This window comes from Grammomys surdaster, unplaced genomic scaffold, assembly GCF_004785775.1.
Source record: "Grammomys surdaster isolate TR1022 unplaced genomic scaffold, NIH_TR_1.0 100, whole genome shotgun sequence".
In the NCBI taxonomy this organism is placed as follows: Eukaryota; Metazoa; Chordata; class Mammalia; order Rodentia; family Muridae; genus Grammomys; species Grammomys surdaster.
In genome coordinates, this window is record NW_021604579.1 from 3,221,976 (window position 1) to 3,249,831 (window position 27,856).

Genomic DNA, 27,856 nt, shown 5'->3' on the forward strand with positions numbered 1-27,856 from the left:
TAAAGTTGTCCAAGGCTGGGAATTCAGTTAACAGAGTACTACCCTAGTGTACACAAAGCCCTGGGTTCAATTCCCAGCACTATAGAAACTGGGTATAATATTAGGCCTGCAGTCTGAGTACCGGGTGGATAACGGCAAGAGAGTCAGAAGTTCAAGGCCATCCTGGTCAGAGGCCAGCCTGGGCTTCATGAAATCCCACCTAAGATAAAAATAAAAATAATTAGCCCTGTATCAGATGTGAAGTTGGTAAAGATCTTTTCCTATTCTGTAGGCTGCTGTTTTGTCCTATTGATGGTGTCTTTAGCCTTACAGAAGCCTGTCAGTTTCATGAGGTCCCATTTACTGATGGTTGTTCTCAGTGCCTGCACTAGCAGTGTTCTGTTAAGGAAGTTGTCTCCTGTTCCAATATGTTGTACGCTGTTCCCCACTTCCTATTCTATTAGGTTCAGTGTATCTGATTTTACGTTGAGGTCTTTGATCCACTTGGACTTGAGTTTTAAGTGAGGTAACCCAGATCCAGAAAGACAAACATGAAATCTATTCACTTATATGTGGACATTAGCAGTTAAGCAAAGGATAATCGTGCTACAGTGCGCAGACCAAGAGGCTAAATAACAAGGAGGGTTCAAGTGGGTCTCCCTGGAAGGGGGAATTAGAATAGGTTTTGCAGGTGGACTGGAGGCAGGTGGGGATGGGAACAGGAGGGATCAGGCCAAGGGGTGGGGAGGCAGGGACAGATGATTGAAGGGGGGGCGCTTGGGGGAGGCAATGTAGAAACCTAGTGCAGTGGAAATTTCCTGGAATATATGAGAGTGACCCTAGCAAAGTCTCCTAGTGGTGGGCGATACAAAGCCCGGACTGCCCATCATCTATAGCCAGGTAAGTCTCCTAGCAGTGGGACTGGGACATCAACCTAGCCATGAAACCATCGACCTACAATCTGTCCTGTCTACAAGATGTATTGGGATAATGGTAGCACAGGGCTTGTAGGAAAGGCCAATCAATGACTTGTCCAACTTGAGGCCCATGCCTGACACTGCCTGGCTGACCAGGAACCAGAGGCAGGACAACCCAGAGATTCAGGATAGAACCAAACATGACTGGTGGCGGAAGGGGGAGTCAATGAAATGATTCCTAATGGTATTCTGCTCTATTCATAGATCAGTGCCTAGCCTGACCACACATCAGAGAGGCATCATGCAGCAACTAATGGGAACAGATGCAGAGACCCATAGCTAAACACTAGGCAAAGCCAGGGAACCCCACAGAGGAGGGGGAGGACGAATTGGAGGAGGCAGAGGGACCAAAGACACCATAAAGAACACAGCCCACAGAATCAACTAAGCAGGGCTTACAGGGGCTGAAGGGACAGATTCTGTATGAATCTGAGCTAGGTCCTCTGCATATATCTTATGATTGTGTAGCTGGGTGTTCTTGTGGGAGTGGGGCTATCTCTGACTCTTTTGCCTGCACTTGGGACCTTTTTCCTCCTACTGGGTTGCCTCATCCAGCTTGGATATAAGGGTTTGTGCCTAGTCTTATTATAATTTGTTATGCCGTGTTCGATTGAGATTCCTGGGAAGCTTTTTTTTTTTTTTTTTTTTAGAACAGGGAGCAGTGGAGGGGGGAACCGAGGTCAAGATGTAATGTATGAGAGACGAATAAACAAAATAATTTTAAAGTCACCTGTAGATGAGGATGCCTTTGATAGGTAGCAGACGTGTAAACATACAATAAGATCCAGAGTGGGCAGTCCATGATGTAAGAGAGATCTGGACAATATGGAACAAGAGACGGGATCAGGAAAGCTTCTCCAGCAAGAGTAATGTTTTAATTTGGGCACAGAGAGAAAGCAGGAGTTTCCTTGAGAAAGAGATCTTAGCATCAGTGTCTGGTGGTGTGTTCAAGGTCAGAGCACAGCGTCATAAGGCTGGAAGAAAGAGAACATTCTTCTCTGAACATCGTGTCAGAGGCTGGGCCAGCCTGAGCTTTAGAGGCAGCCTTAAGGACATGGGTCATTAGTAAGAGCGGCTAGTGAAAAAAAAAAGAATGGAAAAAGAAAAGCAAAAAAGAGGGCCGGAGAGATGGCTCAGGTAACCTAAATTCACTTTCCCAACACCAACACAGCAGCTTATAGCCACTCATAATTCCAGCTCCAGGGAATTCAATATCCTTTTATGGACTCTGTTAAACACCCCCCCCTCACACACACACACGGCTTACACACACAGGCACATAAGATTAAAAAAAAAACAATCTTTAAGAGCTGTCAGCGTGTGTGTGTGTGTGTGTGTGTGTGTGTGTGTGTGTGTCTGGATCAGATTTGTATTTTACTCATTTTTTAATTATCATTGGGTGTGTGCATGATCTGTGTGTGGGCAAGTGTGGGCAAGTGTGCCACAGCAAGTGTGCGAAGGTCAGAGGACCATCTGTGGAGTTTCTCCTCTCTTCCCACCTGACATGGGTTCTGGAATGAAGCTTGGGTGGCCTGGGATGTGCAAGGGCTTTAACCCCTTGAGCTACCCGCTGGTCCACAGTTGGCATTTTTTGTTTTTGAAGCATCAGTCTGCCTGCACTGTGGAACGGGGATTGTATAGGGACAGGGTGAAGGTGAAGCGCATGCCTCAGATCAAGTGAACGATTTCCTAGGAAGATAAACTGCAGGCTTATTAAAAATAATGGGATCTAATCCATAATGAAGAAAATCCCCAAAGGAGTGGGGGAGGGGAGGGGTTCTTCCCAGGATTCCAAGCATCATTTTTAAAAGTACCTCTGATTAACAACATGAGAGACAGGTAACACTGGTGTCTGATGAGACTGCCCAGGTGACCCATAGACTTAATACAGCTCTACCTGGATCTCAGTTTTGTTTTGTTTTTAATAGAAACAAACAAATGTAGCCTAGAATCCATATGGAACTGCAAGAAATCCAGAGGGTCAAAATTGGTAGGCTAACTCTTTCAGATTTCAAAACTTACCTCAAAGCAATGAAACCTGAGACACTGTGGTACCTATACAAGGGCAGGCAAGGTACAGAGCTAAGAGTCCAGGGGACTTCCTGCACATCTGTGAGGACCTGAGCTCAATACTCAGTACCCACATAGAAATCCAGGTGTGATGGTATACACCCGTAACCTGAATGCTGGAGAGGCAGAGACAGGATGATCCCTGGGGTTTGATGGCCAGCCAGGCTAGTCTTGTTGGTGAGCACTAGGTCCATCTAGTTAGAGAGTCTGCCTCAAAAATAAGGTAAAGAGGACCAATGGGTAAAGGACTTGCCACCAAAGCCTGGCAACTTGAGACCAACTCCTGGGTCTCACATGGTGGAAAGAAACGACTCCCAAAAGTTTTCCTCTGACCTGTACATGTGCACAGTGGCACATGTACACACACACACACACACACACACCACAAATAAGTAATTAAATAAATGTAATTACAAAGAAGTTAAAGATTAAAAGCAAGATCAGTGCAAGCCTACTCCAAGTGTGCAGGTGACATGATAATGTGGCGGTGACGAGCCGGAAGCAGCATGGGAAGGGACCTGTTGTGGGCGTGGGAGCAGAGGAAAGAGTCTAGGACTCTTGCAGGCTTCCATCTCTATGACTGGTTCAACAGGAAGCTGGAGAGATGGCTCAGTGGTTAAGACTGGTCTTCCAGAGTTCCTGAGTTCAAGTCCCAGCAGCTGCATGGTGGCTCATAACCATCTATAATAGGATCTGATGCCCTCTTCTAGTGGGTCTGAAGACAGCAACAGTGTAGTCATATACATAAAATAAATCTTTTTTAAAAAGGAAAAAGAAACAGATAATAGTTACATGATGTTTCAATGCCAGATACTGGCACACATTAGGTCTTCCTATAATTCAACATCCCTACTACCCTTACATAGAAGAGAAGGTTCTCAGAAAGGTTAAGTAGCTTGACTTAACGTCTGACAGGAAGTGGCAAGGCTGGCATTCCAACCTGGATGTCCTTGGTGCCAGAGTGTCCCTTAGCCGCAGTTTAATGCTTCTTTTTCTGGCAGGATGGGAGAGAACTGATGTGGACAGTCCAGTTACAAATTCAGCATAAGTATACCGAGCCCATACTACATGTTAAAGTGGCAAGAAGGCACCGTTCTCCGATATGAGAGTCCCACACTGCCACTGTGAACTGTAAGGACCACAGCCTCCACTGTGAGCTACAAGCACAGAACTCAGCCATAAATCCTCAGTCTCTCCTGCCCCGCCCACTCCTGTTTCCGCTGGGCATGGCCTGGGCAGGAGTTGGAGCAAATGACCAATCCAATGGCGCTCACTTGATTCCACAGAAGAAGCAATGGAAAGAGCCAGAAGAAAAGCCTTATTTTAGGCAGACTCCTGGGAAAAGCGACGCTGGAGGGCACCTGGTCAGAGGGGCCTAACCGAAGTCCTGGAGTAAAATACAGGAAGTCACACCACTTTACCCTGAGTCATTCGCTCCCTCTAACCCTCAAGGAAGTGGGTGATTTCCTGCAAGGCCTCTGGGCAGCAGCGCAGGCTCCTTCCACAGGGAGCCAATCTCTTATCTCACCCAGGCCTTCTCCCATTGGCAACCCAAAGCTGCTGCGGGGGTGGGGGGACAGTCTCCTCTTTCTTTGGATCTGAGCCTTCAACTCAAAGGCAGGAGAGCAGCTGCCTAACTAGGGCAGCTCAGGAGCTAGGAGCAGAGCACAGAGGACTGTCCAGGTTGCATCCGTCCAGCCATCTCCCACGGGGATGCTTCTGGAAAGCTGCTGCCCCTTTTCCCACTTACTAGCACTGCAACCTTTCTGAGGTGGGCTTGGGACTCAGCCTCCAACTTCAAGAAACCTCCGTGCCCAACAGGCGATGCTTGATAAGCATTGCAGAGGAAAACGCCACAAGGTGATCTTTGCCAAGGGTAGGAGGTTTTAAAAATAGCCTTTAGTGACTGGAAAGTTAGGAGCACTTGCTGTACTTCCAGAGGACCGGAATTCTGTTTCCAGCATTGGCTCAGAACTCCAGTTCCGGGGGATCCCATGCCTCCCTGAACATCTGCACCCACCCGCACATAACCACATGCAGACACACACACCCACACATAATTAAAAATAAATGTAAAAAAAATAGCCTTTAGAGACAAACAAATCTCAATACAAGTCTCAGCTCTCCTCTTTCAGAGAGACACTAAGACAACTCTTTCACTCCTTCTCAGCCTCAGTTTCTCATCTGGAAGAAAGAGGACTCAATAGAGTCATGGTGTAGCACATGAATTACCACAGTGCTGGCAGAGAGCAAAAGTTTATTATTATTATTTTTTTTTAATAAGAGAGGGAGTCGCCGGGCAGTGGTGGCGCACGCCTTTAATCCCAGCACTTGGGAGGCAGAGGCAGGCAGATTTCTGAGTTTGAGGCCAGCCTGGTCTACAGAGTGAGTTCCAGGACAGCCAGGGCTACACACAGAAACCCTGTGTCACGAAAAAAAAACAAACAAAAAAAAAAAAAAAGAGAGAGGGAGTCACCTGGAAGAGCACACACCCACTCATTCTTACCTTGGGATAGTCCCTTCTTAGGACCCGTACCTCCTCTAGCTATGGTAGAGACACAACATGGTTGCTCATATATAAAAACACTCAACAGCCAGGTGGTGGTGGTGCACGCCTTTAATCCCAGCACTTGGGAGGCAGAGGCAGGCGGATTTCTGAGTTCTAGGCCAGCCTGGTCTACAGAGTGAGTTCCAGGACAGCCAGGGCTACACAGAGAAACCCTGTCTCGAAAACAAACAAACAAACAAACAAACAAACAAAAAACCAAACACTCAACAGACAAAGATCCCATTGGTCTGTATGCCAAGGAACACCAAATATTAATGACAAATGACCTAAGTAAGACACGAGGCCTGGAGCACGTGCCTCTCTGCTTCCTCGCAGAGTCACGGAGATCTGTGCGGACAGAAAGGGAGAGACGAATGCATTCAGCCCAAAGTTCTCAAAGCTTGCTGCTCTTTGGAGTTACTTTGAAATTATATCTAGGGCTGTAGCGGTGGCTCAGTGGTTAAGAACACTCACTGCTCTTAGAGAGGACGACACAAGTTCAGTTTCTGGGACACTCATCAGGTAGCTTTCAACTGTCTAGTTCCTTGGGATCTGACACTCTCTTCTGGACTTCTAGGGCACACATACACACACACATACTCACAAATTGTTTTAAATTTATATCTTACTATATAAACAGGCTAGCCTCAAGCAAGCTATGTGATCCAGGCTGGCCTCCAAACTCAGGATCCTCCTGTTTGACTCTCCGGAGCCCTGGGACGCCATGTGTGAGTGAGGTGCCACTCCGTACCTCACTGCTTTTACCAGGGCCATTCCCGGGTTCACATCCTCTCCATCTGCAATCTGAATATGTGTTCTCGATGGTTTCCATGGATACCATCTACTCTCGGCTCCACAGGTGCCATAATCTTTTCTGCTGAGGGTGGAAGGTTTTGAACTCAGGGAACTCTCATGGGTATGTTGTAGGGAAGCTAATATTCACAGACTAGAGAGTGATCTTAAGGCTGAGGGGTGGGCACCACTATTTTTGAAGGGCAGGGATCCTACTGAAATGCCTTCTTGCTGGCCTTCCTCCTCAGCCTGGCTCTCCTTCTCCTCTGTCCCCTGTTTGGTAAAGTTATCTCTCTTATTGTCTCATATCACACTGTCCTCATTTTATAACAAGGCCCATTGTACTGTTTCTGGTCACACAGAAAAGGGGGCCTTTGAAAGGGGTGTGAACTTGAAACGATGTGATTCTTTTTTGTTTGTTTGTTTGTTGTTGTTGTTGTTGTTTTGAGACAGGGTTTCTCTGTATAGTCCTAGCTGTCCTGGAACTCACTCTGCATACCAGGCTGGCCTCGAACTCAGAAATCCGCCTGCCTCTGCCTCCCAAGTGCTGGGATTAAAGGCGTGCGCCACCACCGCCCGGCGTGATTCATTTTTAAAAGTTTTTTTTTTTAATTCATGTGTATTGGAGGGAGTTGTTGTGCTCAGAGGCCAGAAGAAGGTATCAGGTCCCCTGGAACTACAGATGGTTGGTGAACTACCTTTTGGGTAGCAGGATCCAAACCCTGGTCCACTGCAAGAGCAACAAGTTTTCTTAACTGCTAAGCCATCTCTCGACACACACATCCTTTCAAAATCAAAAATATTTATTTATTTGTGTGTGCACATGTTCGTGAGTCATAGCAGGCATGTGAAGATCAGAGAACAATCTGTGGGAGTCTGTTCTCTCCTTCCACCACGTGGGTCCTATGGCTCTAACTCAGGTCCTCAGGATGGATGACGAGTACGTACCTTTAACTGAGCCATCTCCCTGGCCCTCTTTTTTATCTAGCCTGTCCCCCATTATAAGTAGTTGAAACATAAGAAAAAGACTCTCAGGAAGTAGGGCTTGAGACCAAGTCTAGAAGCACAAAGAAATCCCAACAGGCTATTAAGTTGGGAAGGCTCTATGACTGGAGAAGCCATAACAGAGTATGTGTGGGAGGGGAGTCCTTGTTTTGAACTGGATTTAGGGACTAGAAAACAGCACCTTAGGAGGGAGAGATCCCAAGTATGGGAGATGCAAAGGTAAGAAGGGCCCTGTGTTCTAGCACCAAAGGACAAGTCTAAAGGCCATGTGGAGCTGGGCTGTGGTGACGCACGCCTTTAATCCCAGCACTTGGGAGGCAAAGGCAGGCGGATTTCTGAGTTCGAGGCCAGCTTGGTCTACAGACAGGACCAGGACAGCCAAGGCTATACAGAGAAACCCTGTCTCGAAAAACCAAAAAAAAAAAAAAAAGAAAAGAAAAAAAAGGCCATGTGGAGATCTGAAAAGGCTTTAATCGAGGAAAGAATGAAAGACCATTTGTGCCTCGGACTAGACACTGTGTAAGGAGATACCATTTGTAGAGTAGCAGAATGGCAAACTTAAAACAACCTTGACAGGATTAGAGAGAAGACACAGTGGATAAAACCCTTGCTGAGGACCGGAGTTTGGATCTCCAGAACCCATGTAAGGGCCTGGGCAGGTGTGGCTGTTGTAGTCCCAGCATTTATGAAACAGAGAGGAGGGTTCCCTGGGGAAAGCTGTTTAGCTGGACTAGCTGAGATTGGCATACTCGGGTTTCATCTAGAGATCCTGCCTAAATAAATAAAACGGAGAGTGACCAAGGCAGACACCCAACATCAAGTCTGAGTCTCTCCACACACATATGTAACTGTACACAGAGGAACATGCATATGAACATAAGGCACACACACATGCAAACAATTTTAAATCGATAAAATAACATCTAGAGGGAAAACCACAACTTTCTGATGTGTTGTATAACTGGACTCATTTCAGAGGGATGTCCAACAAGGTTGAGAAAGAGATAGAGAGATAAGAGAACTCTAGAGCCTAGAGCTACTGAAACAGCCTTTCTGGTTTGATAAAACTGGCAGAGGTTGGGAAATCTGGACTGTTAGAGAGATAAAGAGGGTTCAGATTTACAAGAGCCAATTCTCTTCCCAATCCTCTGTTTAATGGTATCTTCTTTAGGGGCTTGATGTGCAGGTACACACTTGTGTGTGCACTTGGAGGCCAGGGAACAGAATAATGAGTGTCATTCCTCACATGTCATCACTCTTTTGATTGAGACAGGGTTTATCACTGGCCTGGAACTTGCCAAGTAACAGGCTGGCTAGGGATTTCAGTGAGCACAGGAATCTGTTATCAGTACCTCTTTGGTACTGGCTTTACAAGAATGCACATATACCATCTCACCTAGCTTTTTAAGAATCTCTCAGCTGGACAGTGGTGGCACACGTCTTTAATCCTAGCACTTGGGAGGCAGAGGCAGGCAGATTTCTGAGTTCAAGGCCAGCCTGGTCTACAGAGTGAGTTCCAGGACAGCCAGGGCTACACAGAGAAACCCTGTCTCAAAAAAAACAAAAAAAAAAAACAAAAAAAAAAAAAAAAAAAAAACTTATAGGCTGGACAGATGGCTCAGTGGTTAAGAGCACTGACTGCTCTTCCAGAGGTCCTGAGTTCAGTTCCCAGCAACCACATGGTGGCTTATAACCATCTGTAATAGGATCCAATGCACTCTTCTAGTGTGTCTGAAGACAGCTGCAGTATACTCATATAAATAAAAAAAAATCTTAAAAAAAAAAAGAAGAATCTCTCTATGTAGTCCTAAATGTCCCAGAACTCACTATGTAGACCAGGCTGGCCTCAAACTCAGAGGACTGCCTGCCCCTGACTTCTGAGTAGTGGGAATAAAGACACACACCACCATACCTGGCTAGACAAACCTTTTTCACATGGAACCTAGGGCTTGAACTCAGGTCTCCAGGCTTTCGAGCTCTTTACTCCCTGAGCTATCTCCCCAACTTGAAAACCAGCTTCTGTAATCCAAGTCTTCTGCTTTGGATTGGACCTTGGGCTCTGCAGGACTTTTTAACCAAAGAAAGCTGAAATACACAGCTTCTGTCCCCTGTTCCAGTTCCCGCTTGGCTTTCTACAGAAATAAAGAACTAGAGACAGTAGCTCTTCCTAGTTGTGTAAATGCAGAGGAAGATGGACAAGACCAGGGACATGTAGCTGAACCTTCTCGAATGCAGGAGCCAGAGGCCCTCATCTTAGCGCTGTGACAGTCATAGAGTCCCTGTGGACTCTGCTTAACCACTTCTGCACGACCTCCCTTTGAAGTCGTAGAACTTGGATGCAGGAGTAGAGGGAGAAAGAAGATTTGAGAGTTGCCCTTGGGTTTCAGGCTCAGATGCCTAGATAACCCATGTGAGATACAGAAGACAGGAGGAGACGGTCCACAGGGCATCCGAGGATAATAGTTCTGCTTGGGACATGATCAGCTTGAAGTTCCAAGGAAGAAGATAGATGTTTAACAGTAACTGAAATTGGTGAGGTCTCAGGAGCTACTGGTTTATGGAAAAGAATAGAAAGTAGCAGTGTGATCACTCAGACAACACAGAGGGCTAAGAATGGACACGCGGAGACAGCAAGACTTAAGAGAAAGAGAAGGCACAGGAGACTGTGGAGACAATGCTACAGCAGACAGAAGGAAACCAAGAGAAGCTGCCATTGTGTACTAGAAGGAGGAGTACAGGATGATGGCTGCAAACAGCTTTAGACCAAATGAAGTAGGATGAGGGACACAATAAGGTTATCAAAACGTGGATGCCTGGAGACAACCATCAGACTGAGCTCAGGGAACCTGGTCAGGGAGCTGACAGAAGGACTGGAGGATCGGGGAGAAGGATTGCAACCCCACTGGAAGAACAACATAGGCCGGCCTGACCACCCAGTTCTCCCAAAGACTAGATCATCAACCAAGGAGTGTACCTGGAGGGATCCATGGCTCCAGATACATATGTAGCAGAGGATGGCCTTACCCGACAGCAATAGGAGGAGGGGCCCTTGGTCCTAGGATGTTTGATGTCACAGCGTAGGGAGGGGGATGCTGGAATGGTGGGGAGGGAGAGTGTGGGTGGGTGGAGCACCCTCATACAGGCAAAGGGGATGGGGGAGGGTGGATGTGGGTTGGGGGGCAGATGGAGGGGAAACAGGGAAGTGGGATATCATCTGAGATGTAAATGAGTGGAATGATTAATAAAAAGGAAAAAAAAAGCTGTCCTCTGACCTCCACAAACACACTGTGACATGTGCACCCTTCATTGTCACGTGCTAATAGTAAATAGAATAAGATATAAATTACTTTTTTAAAAACACAAGTGCCTGCTGTGCAAGATTCAGGGAAGAGGGTAGAAAGATGGGGCTGAGGAGCTAAAGAAAGCCAGTGCAGTGACCTGACTGGAATGTAGGATAGAATGGAGGGGCGGGAGGCTGGAGGGGTTAAAGTGCAGACTCAGGCCACAACACTTGCAAAGTAATTGGATGCAGGAAAGATGAGAGGAAGATAGCAGTTGAGGAGTACTAAGATTTAGGGTTTGAACACTGAATAGGAAGAGGTGCCATTTACAAACACAGCAAGATAGGAAACAAAGAGAACAGGATTAGGAAACCAGAATGCAGAATCCATCCATCCATCCATCCATCCATCCATCCATCCATCCATCCATCACCCATCTCCCCCACACACACACACACACCTCTCTCTCTGTAGTCCCCGCTGGCCTGAAACTTGTTTGTAGAACAGGCTGGTCTTGAACTCACAGAGATCCACCTGCCTCTGTCTCCCAAGTTTTGGGATTAAAGGTGTGAGAGACTACACCAGGCCCCCTACCCTTAATAAGGGTTCTTTAACTGTGTTGCCAAGGCCAGTCTCAAATTCATGGGCCCAGGTGATTCTCCCTCTTCAGTCTGCCAAGTGGCTGGGATTACAGGAAAGCAAGCACATGGAACCTGGACATTTGTTTTTGTGTTCAGCTTTTTGAGATAGGTTGTCCCTATGCCGCTGAGACTGGTCTGGAATTCCTTATGCAGTCTAGGCTGGCCTTGAACTCACAATCTTCCATGCCTCCACCTTCTGTGAGCTGAGCTTATAGGCATGCAGTGCAGCTTGGGAATCTTAAATATTAAACATACAAGTAGAGAAGAAACCAGGTAAGCAGTTGGAGCCCAAGAGTGAAGTCATCAGTATCCACCGCATGCTAAAGCCCAGGACTGTGTAAACACAGAAATTGTGTGTCTCCTTTCACTTGACCTGATTGAGATTGAATAGCTCTATCTTTGGGAAGAAGATAGAGGGCATTTAAAGTGTGACCTCTAGTCTTTGTTACCTGAAAGCTAGTAGGACTAAGAACCAGACTAGCTGACTCCCTACAACTGGCAAGGAAATTGAGCCAGAAAAAGACAAAGACTGCAGAGAAAGAAGGCCTAAAACATTTCCTTCTCCCCATGCCCAAGTTCCTGGAATTCTGAGTCAATTAAATCACAAGAAGGAAGAAAGGAAGGGGACACTGAGGCCATTTAGATTACAGAGCCACCACTGGGAGCCTCAAGGAAGCTAAAGGGACAAATTTAACATGGCCCCACATGCTCCTCCCCTCCAATCCATCTCTCCCCTCAGCCAAGAGTCAGAGCCTTCAGAGCCAGTATAGGAACCCTCACTGGTCCAGCACAGCCAGGAGGAGCCTGGCGCCCCCCCTCTTTCACACACACACACACACACACACACACACACACACACACACACTATGACATGAAGCAGGCACAGTCACAGATTTTGGTAAATCTCCAGATGTTTGTGTGAGTGGGTCTGGGAAGGAGGGCCTGGGGTCCTGCATTCTTCACGCAGTCTCCATCTCTCTGCCACGGCTGAGAATGTTCCTATGATGAGCAGGGCATTCCTATCCAGGAGCTTGTGTTTGTTTATACCCAGAGCCCCAGAACCTGTTAAGCTGGAACTAGCAGCCATCAGGCACATCTGGGAGGGAGACAAGCGCTTCATGGCAGATCACTTCAGGAGCGTGGCATGGCTGCTGAGCACTTGACTTCTGAAGCATGATCTCCTGAGCCTTTCATCTTACTGGGCATGTGACCTTGAGTAACCTTTTGACTTCATCTTCCTAATGGAAATAAGATCACTGGACAGGCGTTTAGTTAACACATGTAGCGTGGTTAAGTTAACACTGTTCTGACAACCATAAGCTCTTCTACAGCAGTCCACACATCCACAGGGTGTCTCCATTTGATTCACAGGCAAATATATACCTCTATGTCCCTGCCAACAGAAGGCTCATGCCTTCTCTTTCGAATTCCTCTCCCCCTCCTGCCCACTCCCCCTCCTCTGGCCCCTAGCCCCAGTGTGGTCTGGATGGGCCCCAGAGGGGCAGAGACAGGGACAGGACGTGGGGCTGTATCTGACAGGAACCTGAGGGGCTGGCCTCGGGGGGAATTGGGGCCCAGTTTCCTGAAGGGAGGATGGGCTAGGGCAGGCACACAGTGCCGGAGAAGATGCCCTCTTGGGCCCTCTTCATGGTCACCTCCTGCCTCCTCTTGGCCCCTCCAAACCAGGCACAAGTCACCAGCCAAGGTGAGGTGGGAAGAGGGTGGATATTACTTATGCCCAGGCAAAAGGAGTCCTGGGAGGGGTATAGGGTAAGAGACTCTCACTGGTTCTCTTCTCTTACCCACAAACATGACTGGAAGATTCTAGAGCCCAACTCACCAACTCTGTTCTCAGATGTCTTCTTGCTGGCCTTGGGCGCAGAGCCCCTGAACTGCTTCTCCCAAACATTTGAAGATCTCACCTGCTTCTGGGATGAGGAAGAGGCAGCACCCAGTGGGATATACCAGCTGCTGTATGCCTACCCAGGGTAGGTTCTGGACTGTACCCCAATCCTCATTATCTGTTTTTATATTTAGCTGAGTCACATTCTTAGCTTTCCTGTCTTTGGCCTTATCAGAGGATTACTGTAAATACATGCCCAATACATAGTCACCCTATAAATGGCTCGGCTCAAGCCCCTACCTCCAGCAGCGAGAAGAAAACTGCAAGGATGGAGACAGAAACTGGGCGAGGGTTCAACCTGGGTCCTCAGGGCTGACATGATAACTATGTAGGTAGAACTTCTCCTGTACCAACAGAGAGAAGCCCCGTGCATGCCCCCTGCATTCCCAGAGCGTGCCCACCTTTGGAACCCGCTATGTGTGCCAGTTTCCAGCCCAGGATGAAGTGCGTCTCTTCTTTCCACTGCACCTCTGGGTGAAGAATGTGTTTCTCAACCAGACTTTGATCCAGCGGGTGCTGTTTGTGGATAGTGTGGGTAAGGGCATCTCTGCCACACTGCCTCTCTATTTGCTGCCTGCTCAAGCTCCCAAAATCAGACTTGTCTGTAGTCTTTCAGGACAATGTGGGTACCCTTCTCTATCAGATTCCCTGAGGCACCACAGAACCCAGCTTATCATTCCTCCTAGCCTTGGCATCCAGAACTAGACTTCTCCCCTAAATCATTTCACATCAAGGATAACTTGTTCCTCTCATTAACACATATGCGTACTCACCCACCCAACAGTCAGGTCGCTGATGTGTGCCAGGTAACAAGGAGACAGAGATGAAAAGAGTGTCTGCATTAAGAAACACACAGACCATTACAAAGAGTGAGCTCATTACGCTTAAGAGGATAGGAGAACAGGACAGACAGCCTTCCTCCCCTTCCCTCCCTTCCATGGAAATGAGAACCGGCATCTTTGTGAGTTCAGAGTTGCTCCATCCAGCCTCTAGCACCTTCTCTGTAGCCTGTGGGTTGAACCATAGCCTTGCACTCAGTGATTTGATGTGCCTTGTTTTGCCCTTAGGTCTGCCAGCTCCCCCCAGTGTCATCAAGGCCAGAAGTGGGAGCCAACCAGGGGAACTTCAGATCCAGTGGGAGGCCCCTGCTCCTGAAATCAGTGATTTCCTGAGGCATGAACTCCGCTATGGCCCCACAGACTCCAACAACGCCACTGCACCCTTGGTCATTCAGCTGCTCTCCACAGAAACCTGCTGCCCCACTTTGTGGAAGCCGAACCCAGGCTCAGTTCTTGACCAGCCTCCGTGTGTTCATCCTACAGTCTCCCAACAGCATGGACCAGTGAGGACCTCCCCAACTGGAGAAGAACCCTCACCTACTCCTCCCCTAATATGTCCCCTGGAAAAGAAAGGCCATACGTAGGGGATCCCAGACTGGGTTGGTCTCTGAAGAGTCAGTATAGACTCTGACTAGCTTCCAGGAGCCCAATTTAGGGATCTCCCACTTAGGACCATTCACACTAAGGTAACTGAAGGCCTTCAGGCCTCCAAGTTGAGACTGTAAGAACCCCTGAACACAACCTGAAATTTATCCAAACAGGCATATGCAGATGTGCATATCTATCCTGCAAGGAGCTGAGTTTTGCACAGTGGTTCAAACACTAGGTGTGTGGGCTATCCTAGCTGAGAAGCAAACCTAGATTCTGGTGCTTGAAATTTTCTTCCCAGGCTCTATCTCTGACAGTGAAGGGTGGAAGCTGTCTCATCTCAGGCCTCCAGGCTGGCAAGTCCTACTGGCTCCAGCTACGCAGCCAACCCGACGGGGTCTCCCTTCGTGGCTCCTGGGGACCCTGGTCCTTCCCTGTGACTGTGGACCTTCCAGGAGATGCAGGTGGGTCAGTAAAGGAATGAGGAAATCTTAAAAAGGGAAAAAGGGGAAAAAAGGTCTCCATGGAGGCTTAGGTGGGATCCAGAAGCTCTGGGAATTGTCATTTCTGATGACCTCAGACCTGTCATTGCACAGGACAGCTATGTTCAGGAACAGAAAAAAAAAATAGCTGAGGACAGCTTCTGAGTAAGAACGCATGGCCCTCTTCTTTGAGCACAGTGACAATTGGACTTCAGTGCTTTACCTTGGATCTAAAGAAGGTTATCTGCCAGTGGCAGCAACAAGACCGAACTAGCTCCCGAGGCTTCTTCCGCCACAGCAGGACACGGTGCTGCCCCACAGACAGGTAAGACTGGAACAATGCTGACTGAGTCTGAACGTGCAGAAAGTCAGTATGGCTGTGGTTCCTCTTCGCTTGCCTATCCTGTCCTCTCCAGGCTCTAGCCTCTGGTCTTTCATGCTTTACCATTTTCATTGCCACATACTCTTTGTTTCTATTGGGGGTGGCTTGGTTTCATTGGACTTCATTGCTTTATCTAGACCTTTGAAAAAGCCTAGCCAGCATGTCCAATGTAGGGATCAAAGGTCACGTGTGGCCAAGAACATTGATGACTGTGGCCCAACACAAAATGAGAAACTTAAAACACACCAGTTAAAAACCAGTTGTGTGGCTAGGTGGTGGTAGCACACACCTTTAGTTCCAGCACTCAGGTGGCAGAGGCAGGTGGACCTCTGCAAGTTCAAGGCTAGCCTAGTCTACAGAGTGAGTTCCATGACAACCAGGGCTGTTACATAGAGAAACCCTGTCTCGAAAAACAAAACCGAAAACCAAACCCCAAAACCTTTACTTACTTTGTGCAGGCATCAGTGGTGCACGTGTACCGTGGAGGTCAGAGGACAACTTGAGAGGTTGATTCCCCTTCCACCATGTGGGTTCTGGGGATTGAACTTGGTCTGTCAAGCTTGGCAGCAAGTGCCCTTTCAAGCCAAGCCATCTGCTGGCTTGCTTATACATGTTTCTTGTGCTGTGTACCTCTCTGTTGTAAACACTAATCTCAGATTCAGTTTTAACATTTACACCTCGTGTGATTATTTAATTAGAAACCTTGAGTATAGCACTACATGTTTATAGTCCCAGGACTAGGGAGGTAGAGGCAGGAGGAACCGAGGTCAACCCTAGCTACAGACTGAATCTCCAGTTGAGAAACATCATTTGTGATTCATGATGACAAAATCAGTCTTCATTTTTAATCACTAAGACATTCTCTCCTACCATAGTGGGGGAAGAGCCATGCAAGTCTAAGGATCGAATTCTTAGAACCTGCAAAGCCGGGCACAGTCAAACGCATCAGTGGTCCCAATATCATGACAGCAGGATAGGAAGGAGAAACAGGAGTATCCTTGGACTTCAGGGGCTCCCAGGATGCCATACTTAGCAGAGAAAACAGCCAAGAGATCCCATCTCAAACAAGGTGGAAGTTGAGGACCAACACCTGAGGATGTCCTCTGACCCCTGTGTGTGCATTCACACACATACAAATACACACACACACACACACACACATGAGCACACATCTACAATGACATATATGCAAAAAAAAAAGCCTCAGTGGAGTCCCAGGTGGTGGTGGTACACACCTTTAATCCCCAAATTCCAGAGGCAGAGGCAGAGGCAAGTGAATCTCTGTGAGTTCCAGTCCAGACTGGTTTACAAATCAAGTGCCAGGATAGCCAGGGCTGTAACACTGAGAAACCCTGTCTCAAAAAATACAAAAAACTAAAACGAAACCAAACAAAAACTCTCCATGGATAAATAAAAAATAAGTCATTCTTAGTAGCTTTGTTATAGTCTTCAGACTTTTCAATGTATTTGTATATTTGTAAACAAAATTTGTCTTAGTTAGGGTTTCCACTGCTGTGAAGAGACACCATGACAAGTCAAGTCTTATAAAGGACAACATTTAATTGGGGCTGGCTCAGAGGTTCAGTCCATTATCATCAGGGTGGGAGCATGGTAGCATCCAGGCAGGCATAGAGCAGGCAGAGCTGAGAGTTCTATATCTTTGTCTGAAGGCTGCTAGTGGAAGACTGGCTTCCAGGCAGCTAGGATGAAGTTCTTGAAGCCCACACCCACAGTGACACACCTACTCCAACAGGGCCACACCTTCTAATAGTGCCACTCCCTGGGCTTAGCATATACACATTATCACAATATTTAATCTTTAAATATGTTATACCACACTATATAAGTCTGTGCACATAATTTATTTGTTTATCTATGTAATTGATTCATTTTGAGACTAAATCTCATTAAATAGCTTTGCTGGCCTAGAACTTGCTATGTAGAATAGGTTAGCTTTGAACTCACAGGAATCCACCTGCTTCTGTCTCTGGAGTGCTGGGATTAACTCTGTCCAGCTCTGTTCTGTTCTTTTGTGTCTGTGATGCTGAGGACAGAGCCACAGGCTGAGTGAATGCTGTACCACCAAGCTATTCCCCACAAATCCTAACTGATTTGGTAACTTAACTTTTTGCTTAAATATTTTTTTTTAGAACTCAGTCCAAAAAGAAGTAGTTCATTCTTTTAAATGTCTGAGCAGATTTTCATCGTGTGGAGGTCTGACCTGTGTATGGATTTAAGGTGGCAAAATCAAATAGATCAGTTATTTTTTTGTTTGTTTTGTTTTCTTTGTTTGTTTTGCTTTTTTGAGACAGGGTTTCTCTGTGTAACAGAGCCCTGGCTGTCCTGGACTTGCTTTGTAGAGCAGGCTAGCTTCAAACTCACAGAGATACACTTGCCTCTGCCTCTGGAATGCAGAGAATAAAGGCATGCGCCACCACCCCACCACGTCTGCCTAAATCAGTTCTTTTATCCAAATTTTCTCTTGCTCTATTTTACCATGAACTCAGCTCCCACACATAAGTTACCCTGGACTTCTCTCCTTTCTATACTTTCCAGGTATAAGAATATTCAGAATAATCAGAAATGCTCTTCTTTTTCTGCCTCTTCATCATCTCTTGCTGGGTGTGGTGGCACATACCTGTGATTCTAGCGCACTGGAGGTAGAGGCAGGCAGTTCAGAGGCAGCCTGGTCTACACCATGAGTTCCAAGCCAGCTAGGGTACAGAGTGAAGAGAGTATCTGGAAACCAAGCAGCGCCTCTCATTCTGTCTCCACCATAGTCTCAGCCTTATTACTTTGTACATGACAATCCTGGCAGTGTCCTGACAGCTTCCTCTCCTTCTCCCCTCCCCTCCCAAGCCCTCTACAGAAAGCAATTAGAGGAGTCTTCTGAAGAACAAAGTAATTGTGACCCTGTTTAAGATACTTGTAAGTTTTCCCAATTATGAGATTAAGTTCACACTCCTGCTACAATCCCCATAATTAGGAGGCTGAGGCAGGAGGATCACTTCTAGTTCCAGGCATGCCAGGGCTAGGTAGTGTGGAACCCTCTTACCTTCTCCCTGCAAAAAGGTCAAGCTTCTTAAAGATGCTGTTCATGACAGTCTGGGGTCCAGTTCACCATTGGTCCTAAAACCATTTGCCTTTCTGAGCCCTTTAGAATTTCCCCCCAACCACAATACTCCCTTTTCGTTTGCACAGCATGTGCCTGGAACAGCCGATTGTCCCCCACCTAACTTATTCATAGTCTATAACACTGCCTCTCTCAGCCAGGAGGCATTCCTTGACCCTCCCTCCTGGTCAGATGCTCTGCTGTGATCTTCCAGTCAGTCCGCGCACAACCCAGAAAAACATGGCGGTTTATTGTTGTGACTTGCCCGTTGACGTGGGGCCCCTTCAGGATAATTTTTTTTCGTCTATATCCTCTCCAAGCCTGACGTAATGCTTGGCACATGAGTCTTGACAGTTTGCTGAGTAAGCAGGTAGATGTGTGAACACAAGAAGGAGCATTCTAGGATTGGTAAATCACTCGGTCATTCAAGAGAAGGCATTTTGAAACCAGCCTGAGCTACATGAGATCCAGCCTCAAAATGGGTGTGTGTGGGGGGAGACATACTGGTACACACCTTTAATCCCAACCATCAGAGGCAAGTACAGTTCCAATTCAAGGCCAGTCTGATCTACACAGCAAGTTCTAGGCCACCCAGAACTACACAATGAGTCACAGTCTTTTAAGGGGGGCGGGGGAGGGAAGCAGCAACAACCTCACAAATCAGAATTTATTTTAACCCAGGCAATAATGGTGGTTTCACTTTCTATAGCAATGGGAAAGATCGAAATTGTGATATATTCTGGATATTTCCAGGTCAGTGTTCTTGGAAGCAATTGATGTAAGAGGGCTCCAGAATGAGAACAAATCGAAAAATATAAAGATGTTTGCATCTAAAAAGATAAAGTCTCAGCCAGGCAGTGGTGGCACACACCTTTAATCCCAGCACTTGGGAGGCAGAGGCAGGCAGATTTCTGAGTTCAAGGCCAGCCTGGTCTACAGATTGAGTTCCAGGACAGCCTGGGCTATACAGAGAAATCCTGTCTCAAAAGGCAAAAAATATAAATAAATAAATAAATAAATAAATAAATAAATAAATAAATAAATAAAATAAAGTCTCTTTCATCTTGGAAACAGTCTGCAAGTAGGTGTCACACCACCTTCTCAGAGGAAGGGAACTAGAACAGAGATAAACCATACCATTGACCCCAGGCATGTACTGGTCAGCTGAGGTCGGTACTCTACAGACTAATGTTCTTCTAGCTCTGTGTCACTACCATCACCACCATCACCACCAGCACCACCACCATCATCATCATTTAGCACACAAAATAATGGGTTTCATCTTATAGCTGAGTTCTTTGCCTGTATCATGCCTACCTTTCCTCAAGGGAAAGAGGCTAGCCCTCATCCGGGCAGAGAAAGCCCTAGAGGCCCAAGGCGTGGAGGTGGGGGGAGGGGACTTCAGTCATGATCCATGTAGAACACTGTAGCAGGATATTTATTCTGCTACATTGTATTCGAAGTGGAGCTCAGTGATTGGACAGTAGAAGAGGAGATGGAGCTGGGAGAGAAAGAGAGGAAGGGGAGGGGAGAAAAGAAGGAAGGGAAGGAGAGAAATAGAGGAAGGGGAGGAGAAGGAGGAGGGTATCAGCCATGGAGAACCACTGATGGGTTGAAAGCTGTCCTAGGTAGCAACTTCTATCAAAAGGTTAGATATTGGGTAACAACTCTAATTCCGTGGGCATCTTGTTGACTGAGCATTTCTAAATATATAAATCCTTTAGATACTCATTAAGCTTGAAGAGTCTCATTTCTACCGGGTGCTGCGAGGATGGCAGACATTGTCTGGGGTTCAGCCGAGCTTTGTGGATGCAGCATGGTGGACTGGCAGAGCCATCCCCCACACTGGCATCTCGTGGGTGCGAGGGCCTGCACATCTAACTGACCGGAGCCCCGGTCAGAGCCAAGGAGCAGCGGGAACATGGTGGCTGCCCAGGAACAAGCCAGACCAGGCACCGTTTTCTAAATATCACCCCTACAGAACACAGTATCTGAGGTGAGCCTGATTCAGTGAGTCTCTCTGGTTGATTCTTAGGGACCCCACCTGGGAGAAATGTGAAGAGGAGGAGGAAGAGAAGGAGGAGGAGCTGGATCCAGGATCACAGCCCACTCTGTTCTCCCGCTGCCACTTCAAGTCACGAAATGACAGTGTTATTCACATCCTTGTAGAGGTGACCACAGCACAAGGTGCCATTCACAGCTACCTGGGATCCCCTTTCTGGATCCACCAGGCTGGTAAGAACCTTCCTTCCATCTCCTCACATAATTCCCAACTTCACCTAATCTATCTGGTAGGCTGAGACTCTGTTCATGAGTCATCACCATCATCATCATCATCACCATCATCATCATCACCATCATCATCTCTGACATTTCTGACCCATGGCCCTGGTGGCACGATATCTAATTCACTGTGGTGCATAACACAGTCCCTGTTGAAATCCCCTGCAGTGCTCCTCCCCACCCCGAGCCTGCACTGGAGGGAGGTCACAAGTGGAAGGCTGGAGTTGGAGTGGCAGCACCAGTCATCTTGGGCAACTCAAGAGACCTGCTATCAGCTCCGGTACACGGGAGAAGGCCATGAGGACTGGAAGGTACTGTGGGGGAACAGGTGTCCATGGAAAACTGCACACGGCATTCCCAGCTCAACACTGCCCCTGCATCAGTATCTGGGCTTGTATATCCATGCTTCTTTGCGTCTGCTGGGGCATGTGCCACCGCTGACTACTCCACCTAAACTGTCCTCTCACCATGCTGGGGGTGGAGCTCAGTGGCACAGCACTCGCCTAGCACACAAGAGGCCCCGGATTCCACCTCGGAACCATTAAATAAAGTTTTCTTTTCCTTTGTCTAGGGGATGGAGGCCTCCCCATCTCCTTCCCTCCTCTCGGATTGAGTTACCTCTTTTTCCCTGGCTCCTCCTTCTCTACTCTTTCATGGGGTGTTGTTCTTGCCAGCATCCCATCCAAAAACCGTCTCTCCTAGATAAGTGTCTGCTCTGCCCAGGTAATCGGCTCAACCCTACGGTCTTAGTGACTTTATCTATACACTAACAGCCCCATTGTGACCGTTCTAACCTCCCATGGAAAGGATTTAATGACCACATGCAAATTACCTAAATTTCGAAGTCTCCTCATCAGTAAAACTGGGAGAAAGTTACCTGTCTTGGAATTAGATAAAAATTAAATATACAGGCTAGAAAAATGGTTCCGTGGTTAAGAGTACTTGTTGCTTCTGTAGAGTACCCAGGCTCAGTTCTCAGCACCTACATGATGGTTTAGAACCATCTATAACTCCAGGTTCAGGATCTGAGGGCGCCAAACACATACCTGGTTCATATATGTATATGCAGACAAAACATACATATAATAAATAAATCTAAAAAACATGCAGTATATAAATTCCTAGCATACTTTCTGGCATATAGAAAGATACTAATTATACAATTAAACAATGTTTTTATTCTCAGTTAACACACAAACACATACATCTTCCTGCCAGACAACTCAAACAACTTCATCCCTAGACAGATCAGATACAATTATCCAAAATAAATTAATTTCCTCCTGAGTTATACTTTTTTACTATATATAGCTCATAATAATATAGACAAGCCTTAAATATAGTATTAATTTTTTATGTGTATACCATTCATGTAGCCAATTTGTCAATTACTCAGATGTACATATGACATATACAAAACTCTGTTCACTCCTTATGCCCCTACAGTCTCCCTGCATAGTAACCAAAGATGACTGCTGTCTAAGCATTACCATGAGTCCGTCCGACTGTAGCTAGACTTTATAAAGTAGACCCATTGGTATTTTCTTGGAGCTGACTTCTCAGCTGTCGTGGAATCCACCACTTACCCAAGACCCAAGCCTAGAAACACTCTTGCTACCTTTTTTCCCCTCTCCTCCTGTTTACCGATGAGTAATTTGAGTGTGTTAACACTCCTCACGCCTAGTCTTCTCTTTGACCCTCTGTTCTCTTAGCCCACTAAACTAGGCAGTATTGTTTCACTGTGCTCCCTGAGTGCCTTGCACTAATTATGATTTTCTGCCTTATTTTTGTTTCTAGGACCTAGCTCAATGTTTGGCATATGCTAAGCAACTCAAATGTTTGCTAAGTGTGTAATAGTATCCCTGCTTGAGCAAAATAATGTTTGTGGCTCTGGCACCTAGCACAAATCTGGTGTCCTCTGCAGTATGGTATTTATGGCACGGTTTGTGTGTCTCTGAGGATAAGAGCCTGTCTTTTAGAGTGTCCAAGGCTGGACTACTGGGGATGGTTTGGGCTTGTAGCTGGTTCCCCACATCTTGTGGCAGAATGCACAGCTGTGGGAGCGCCGGGATGTGTTCCTCGCGCGATCTCGATCTCAGGCAGAGCTTTCGATCCTGCACGCCTCTGTGGATGAGACTCTTTATGGAGATCCCTGACGGCTCCAAACCTGGAGCTGTCACTCCACCCACACTCCACGTTTCTCCTTTCAGGTGCTGGAGCCGGCTCTCGGAGCCCGGGGAGGGACCTTAGAGCTGCGCCCCCGAGCTCGCTACAGCCTGCAGCTGCGTGCCAGGCTCAACGGCCCCACCTACCAAGGCCCCTGGAGTGCCTGGTCTCCTCCAGCTAGGGTGTCCACGGGCTCCGAGACTGGTGAGGACCTTCAGGTTTGAAGCCGGTCTACTGGGTGTGGGGACCTGGTTACACTATATAGGTAGTGCTATGGGCAAGCCTTGGAACTCAGCGGAGCCCACTGCAGTGTTGAGTGCTCCGGATGCTGAGGGTGGAGCCAGGGCTGGAGCCAGCACGCCCCTGGGCGGGGCCGAGGGTCAGCCACGGTCAGCTGCTTTTTGTTCCACAGCTTGGATCACCTTGGTGACTGCTCTACTCCTAGTACTGAGCCTCAGTGCCCTTCTGGGCCTACTGCTGCTGAAGTGGCAATTTCCTGCGCACTACAGGTACCGCCCTTCTAAGAGGGTGATGGGGTGTGGTCTGTGAGGCCAGTGGCCTCTGAACAAGTATTCTTGTGATGACACGGCTCTCTGGACCACGGAACATCTACACCTACCTCTTCAGCGGCTTCCCGCACTCCTCTGGGAGTGCAACCTTCTTATTCTCTAACCTGCCCACTCTGGACACCTCCAACAGCCCCACCTCCTGGCTGTTCACTTAGTGACAGGGCTACTGTCCAACCTTGGCCCAAATCAGAGTTCTTGCGTGCGCCTCTCCAACCCCAATTCATCCAGTTGGCTTTGAAATCTGGTCATTCCACCTCAGGAAACCGGATCAAACAATGCTTTCTTTTTCTGGGCCCCCCCCGCACACTACCTGACACATTGAAACAGTGCCCCTTCTCTCTCTCTTCCTCAGGAGCTTCTCCAAACACACATAGTCCTATGGTGTGACCTGCCTCACTTCCCAGGGTAGAATCCAACAAGGGTCTACAAAATCTCAGCCTTGCCAAAGCCAAGATACTCCACAGTTAGGCTGTTTTGCTGCTCAGTGCCTTTCCACATAATGGCCCTGCTGTCTGGAATATCCTCTTTGGCTCACTACCTATTCTTCTTTAAATAATTTTCTTCATCACTACCTATTCTTCTTTAAATAATTTTCTTCATCAAGTCTTAACCTTTCCTGGCCTCCCCTCATTGGCTGCTCCTTTGTGTTCTCGTGGTGTTTTCCTGCATTAACGTATTTATTTGGTGCAGGGTGCTGTACCCAGGGCTCACACGTGCTGTGCATGTGTTTTCTCTGTCCTATGCTCCTAGCCCAGCATTTATTCCTTTGGATGTCCTCCCCACCATACCTTACTAGGTCATTTTTAAATCCTCAGCACAGTGTCTGCCAAGTCGAAGGCCCTTAAATAAATTCCCTATTGAATGACTCACTTATGTGAGGGCTGAGGAGAAATTATAAACCTGAGGATAAAATCCACACCACGTCAGTCATTCACTTGGCACTATCTGCTGACTCTTGAGCTCAGAAGTCGAAAGTGTAGAAGAGTATGTTTTGGTTAGAGGCTAGACAGGCACCAGGCGCCCCTCTCCTAGACTCCACTCCACACCTCATTTTGAATGTGCTTTTTTTTTTTAAGACAGGATCTTACTTGTAGCCCAGGCTGGCCTAGAAGTCACTGTATAGTCCTGAATGCCTTCAAAAGCCATTGCAATCCTCATGCCTCAGCTCCGCCCCCTGCCCCACCCTGAGTCCTAGGATTATAGGCATGAGCCATCACGCCTGACTTTCTTTGAACTTTTAATCTGCCTTTGTGTAAGAGCAGTCTAGAATAGAGACTCTATTCAAGGTGGCCATATCTGAACCCCACCACACCCCAAAATGTTGACAAAGACGGAAGTGATATTGCATACAGAGTTCTTTTCCACAGTCAGAAAGGTCATGGAGGAGGCCAGTCACCTTTGGCTTAAGTCTTTCAACTTGGAAATCTGCAGCCCAAGAGTTAGACGTCTCCCCAATATGCCTTAATTTGTACTCTTCACAGACAACCCCTGCAGTAGCATCCATAGCTAGACACTGCACTGGTTTTCTTCTTCACTCATGCAGTTTCCCAAGCACCTACTGTGGGCTCAATGCTAGGGTAACAGGAGTGGAACAACAGACAAGATTTCAAGCTCTCACAGAGCCTGTGTTCTCGTGGACTAGGGTAGAAACACGACTGTAACACTGTGAATGTATACAGTAAGTTAAGAAAACTACAGAGCGACTACTGGTCGTTAGTGATGGGGAAGATGGCGTACCGGTTTTGGCAGAGTGTTCAGGGAAGACCAACAGGCCTTGACTATGTCCTCGTCCTCACTGCCTCCCCTACTGCCCCACTTTAGGGTCCTCCCCATCATTCCCAACTCAATCCCGAGTCAGATTACTCTCTCTTCCTTCTCTGACAGAAGACTGCGGCATGCTTTGTGGCCCTCACTTCCAGACCTACACCGGGTCCTAGGCCAGTATCTTAGAGACACTGCAGCCCTAAGTCCTGTGAGTACACCCCAACCCTCCCCTCCTCCAGTCACCCCACCACCAATGACTCTTGTTCCCACAGTGCAACTTGTTCATGATATTTACCTAGATATTCACTATCCCTAGGTGCTACTCCCTAACCTAATTCGTATTCTACAAACCCAGCCCACTCCATACCTAACTCTTTTTTTTTTTTTTTTTTTGAGATAGGGTTTCTCTGTGTAGCCCTGGCTGTCCCAGAACTTGCTAAATAGACCAGGCTGGCCTTGAATTCACAGAGATCCTCCTGCCTCTCCTTCCCAAGAGCTGGGACTAAAGGCCTGAGCCATGCCTGGTTAATCTTAGCTTCTTTTGCTCATGTCTCACAGTCAAAGGCCACAGCTACCGAGAGCTGTGAAGAAGTGGAACCCAGCCTCCTGGAAATCCTACCTAAGTCCTCCGACAGGACTCCTTTGCCCCTGTGTCCCTCCCAACCTCAGATGGACTACAGAGGACTGCAACCTTGCCTGCGGACCATGCCCCTGTCTGTGTGTCCACCCATGGCTGAGACAGGGTCTTGCTGCACCACACACATTGCCAACCACTCCTACCTACCACTAAGCTATTGGAAGCAGCCCTGAAGGTAGTCAGTCCCATGCTACTGCAGACCTACGGCTTCCTGCATACTATCTTATCCATCCTTAACACCAACACCCAACACCATCCATCCGTTCTGTTTACCCACCTCCTTGGGCTTTATAACACTGATCTCTCCGGAACGCTGCTCACGAGTCCAGAGCTCTTTCTCCACAGCCCCTAGGCTCCTCTGGCCCTTATTTTTTATTTTTTAGACAGTGTTTTATTATATAACTCTGATGGCCTATAACTTGCTATGTAGAAAAGGCTGGCTACAAACTCACAGAGATCTACTTGCCGTGACTAAAGGTGCCATGCCCTGTAGCTCCTCTTGAGATCCAAATTCTTGGAGGGTGGGGAAAGTCTCTACTTTTCATACTAGCAGCAAAAGAGCCAACTCTGGAGCTAGAGCCAGGCTCTGGTCCTGTCATTCACACTTGCTAGCCGTGCAGATTTAGCCAAAGAGCTGAAACCTTTTGAACCTTTCCCCTCTCATCTACAAAGATAACAGAACCCTGTGAACAATTGAGAACACATCGGCTAGGATAGAGTAAATGCTTAATATACCTCAACTAGCGTCCTAATTATTTCTTCTTTTCCTATTCTGGCCTTTATTATATGATGACCATCAGAAAGCTCTTATCTCCAGCCCAGACTTCTATAGTGCCCACAGTGTTTTGTGAGGATTTTAACGTGTGTTTCTTGCTCCCGGATGCTGAGTTGAAAGGACAAGGGCATCTGTCCTTTCCCCCAGCACCTTGAATACTATTTGGTGCATGATAGGTAGCAGACCTTCAATAAATACCGTCTGAATGAAACCTTTCTGAATGATGCTGCCTTAACTCCATGCTAGCTTCCGTGCCCCCTCGTACCACCCCTTTGCAGTGGGAAATAAATTCAAGCCACTCAGGTTACAGATCTCTCTGAGCTATTCAAACTCTCAATCACGTTAGCATGTTTGGGTCTCTGCTAGCTCCAAATATACCCACTTTGTTAGGCAAGGTCTTGGCAGAGGAGGATGGCACAAACTGGGTAAACTGATAAGTTTAATACAGGACACATTTACAAAGGCAGGGGTGGGATTTTGGAAAGCCATAAAGGAACAGTGTTGTGCCACAGAGCTAGTAACAAAGCTGGCACCAACCTAAGGATGACCCATCAGGCCTAGAGGGAATAATTACAAGACAGGTTCACCTTCAGTAGGAGGGGGCAGAGGAATAAATTATTCAAATGCTTAGTTTTGAGTCTCTTGGAATAGAGTTTTTTTTTTTTTTAATGGCAGAAGGATGAATTATGACTATGCCGTATGCCACCGGTTTGCTACCATCGGACCCTCTTTGCCCTTCTCTCCTTTGATGGACAGAGTTGACTCAGAGTCTGTACCAGAGGATTCCTAAGAGTTTTGTTCCTGTTTGAATTCCATGGGAGGATATTCTGTCTTCAAAATGTAGACTTCGAAATTTTAAACCCAAGTACCTCAACTGTGATTTTTTTTTGTTTTAAAAGCAGGATTATTACACACAAAACTAGTTAAAATGAGTCAGTATGGTTGGTACTCTTAGGGGAAGAGGGGACTTTAGACATAGATGGCGGAATGAGAAAGCCAAATGAAGATGGTCAGAATCCAAGAACCACCATCACCACCTGGAGCCCAAGAAGCATGGACCGGA

General features: G+C 47.2%; 1 protein-coding gene across 4 annotated transcripts; it reads left to right on the forward strand.

The window, feature by feature from the left end:
• Nucleotides 1-12,906: 12,906 nt before the first annotated feature.
• Nucleotides 12,907-26,481, forward strand: Mpl (MPL proto-oncogene, thrombopoietin receptor). 4 transcript variants are annotated; one of them, XM_028787424.1, is made up of 12 exons: nt 12,907-12,998; nt 13,149-13,281; nt 13,553-13,731; nt 14,264-14,567; nt 14,930-15,087; nt 15,304-15,430; nt 20,635-20,834; nt 21,051-21,193; nt 23,093-23,252; nt 23,461-23,557; nt 25,502-25,589; nt 25,940-26,481. In XM_028787424.1, exons 1-12 carry the CDS (start codon nt 12,920-12,922, stop codon nt 26,189-26,191), a joined length of 1,920 nt encoding a protein of 639 aa, XP_028643257.1. In that variant the 5' UTR covers nt 12,907-12,919; the 3' UTR covers nt 26,192-26,481. The 4 variants fall into 4 exon arrangements, with proteins under 4 accessions (XP_028643257.1, XP_028643263.1, XP_028643267.1 ...); XM_028787430.1 differs by having other exon boundaries at nt 14,264-14,552; nt 14,915-15,087; XM_028787434.1 differs by having other exon boundaries at nt 14,264-14,538; nt 14,925-15,087.
• The last annotated feature ends 1,375 nt before the right edge of the window (nt 26,482-27,856 follow it).

Coding starts and splice junctions, on each gene's coding strand:
- Mpl (XM_028787424.1), top strand. CDS start 12,920: ATGCCCTCTTGGGCCCTCTTCATGGTCACCTCCTGCCTCCTCTTGGCC. Junction 15,088..15,303: donor GGACCTTCCAGGAGATGCAG/GTGGGTCAGTAA, acceptor CTTTGAGCACAG/TGACAATTGGACTTCAGTGC. Junction 23,253..23,460: donor GTCCACGGGCTCCGAGACTG/GTGAGGACCTTC, acceptor TTTGTTCCACAG/CTTGGATCACCTTGGTGACT.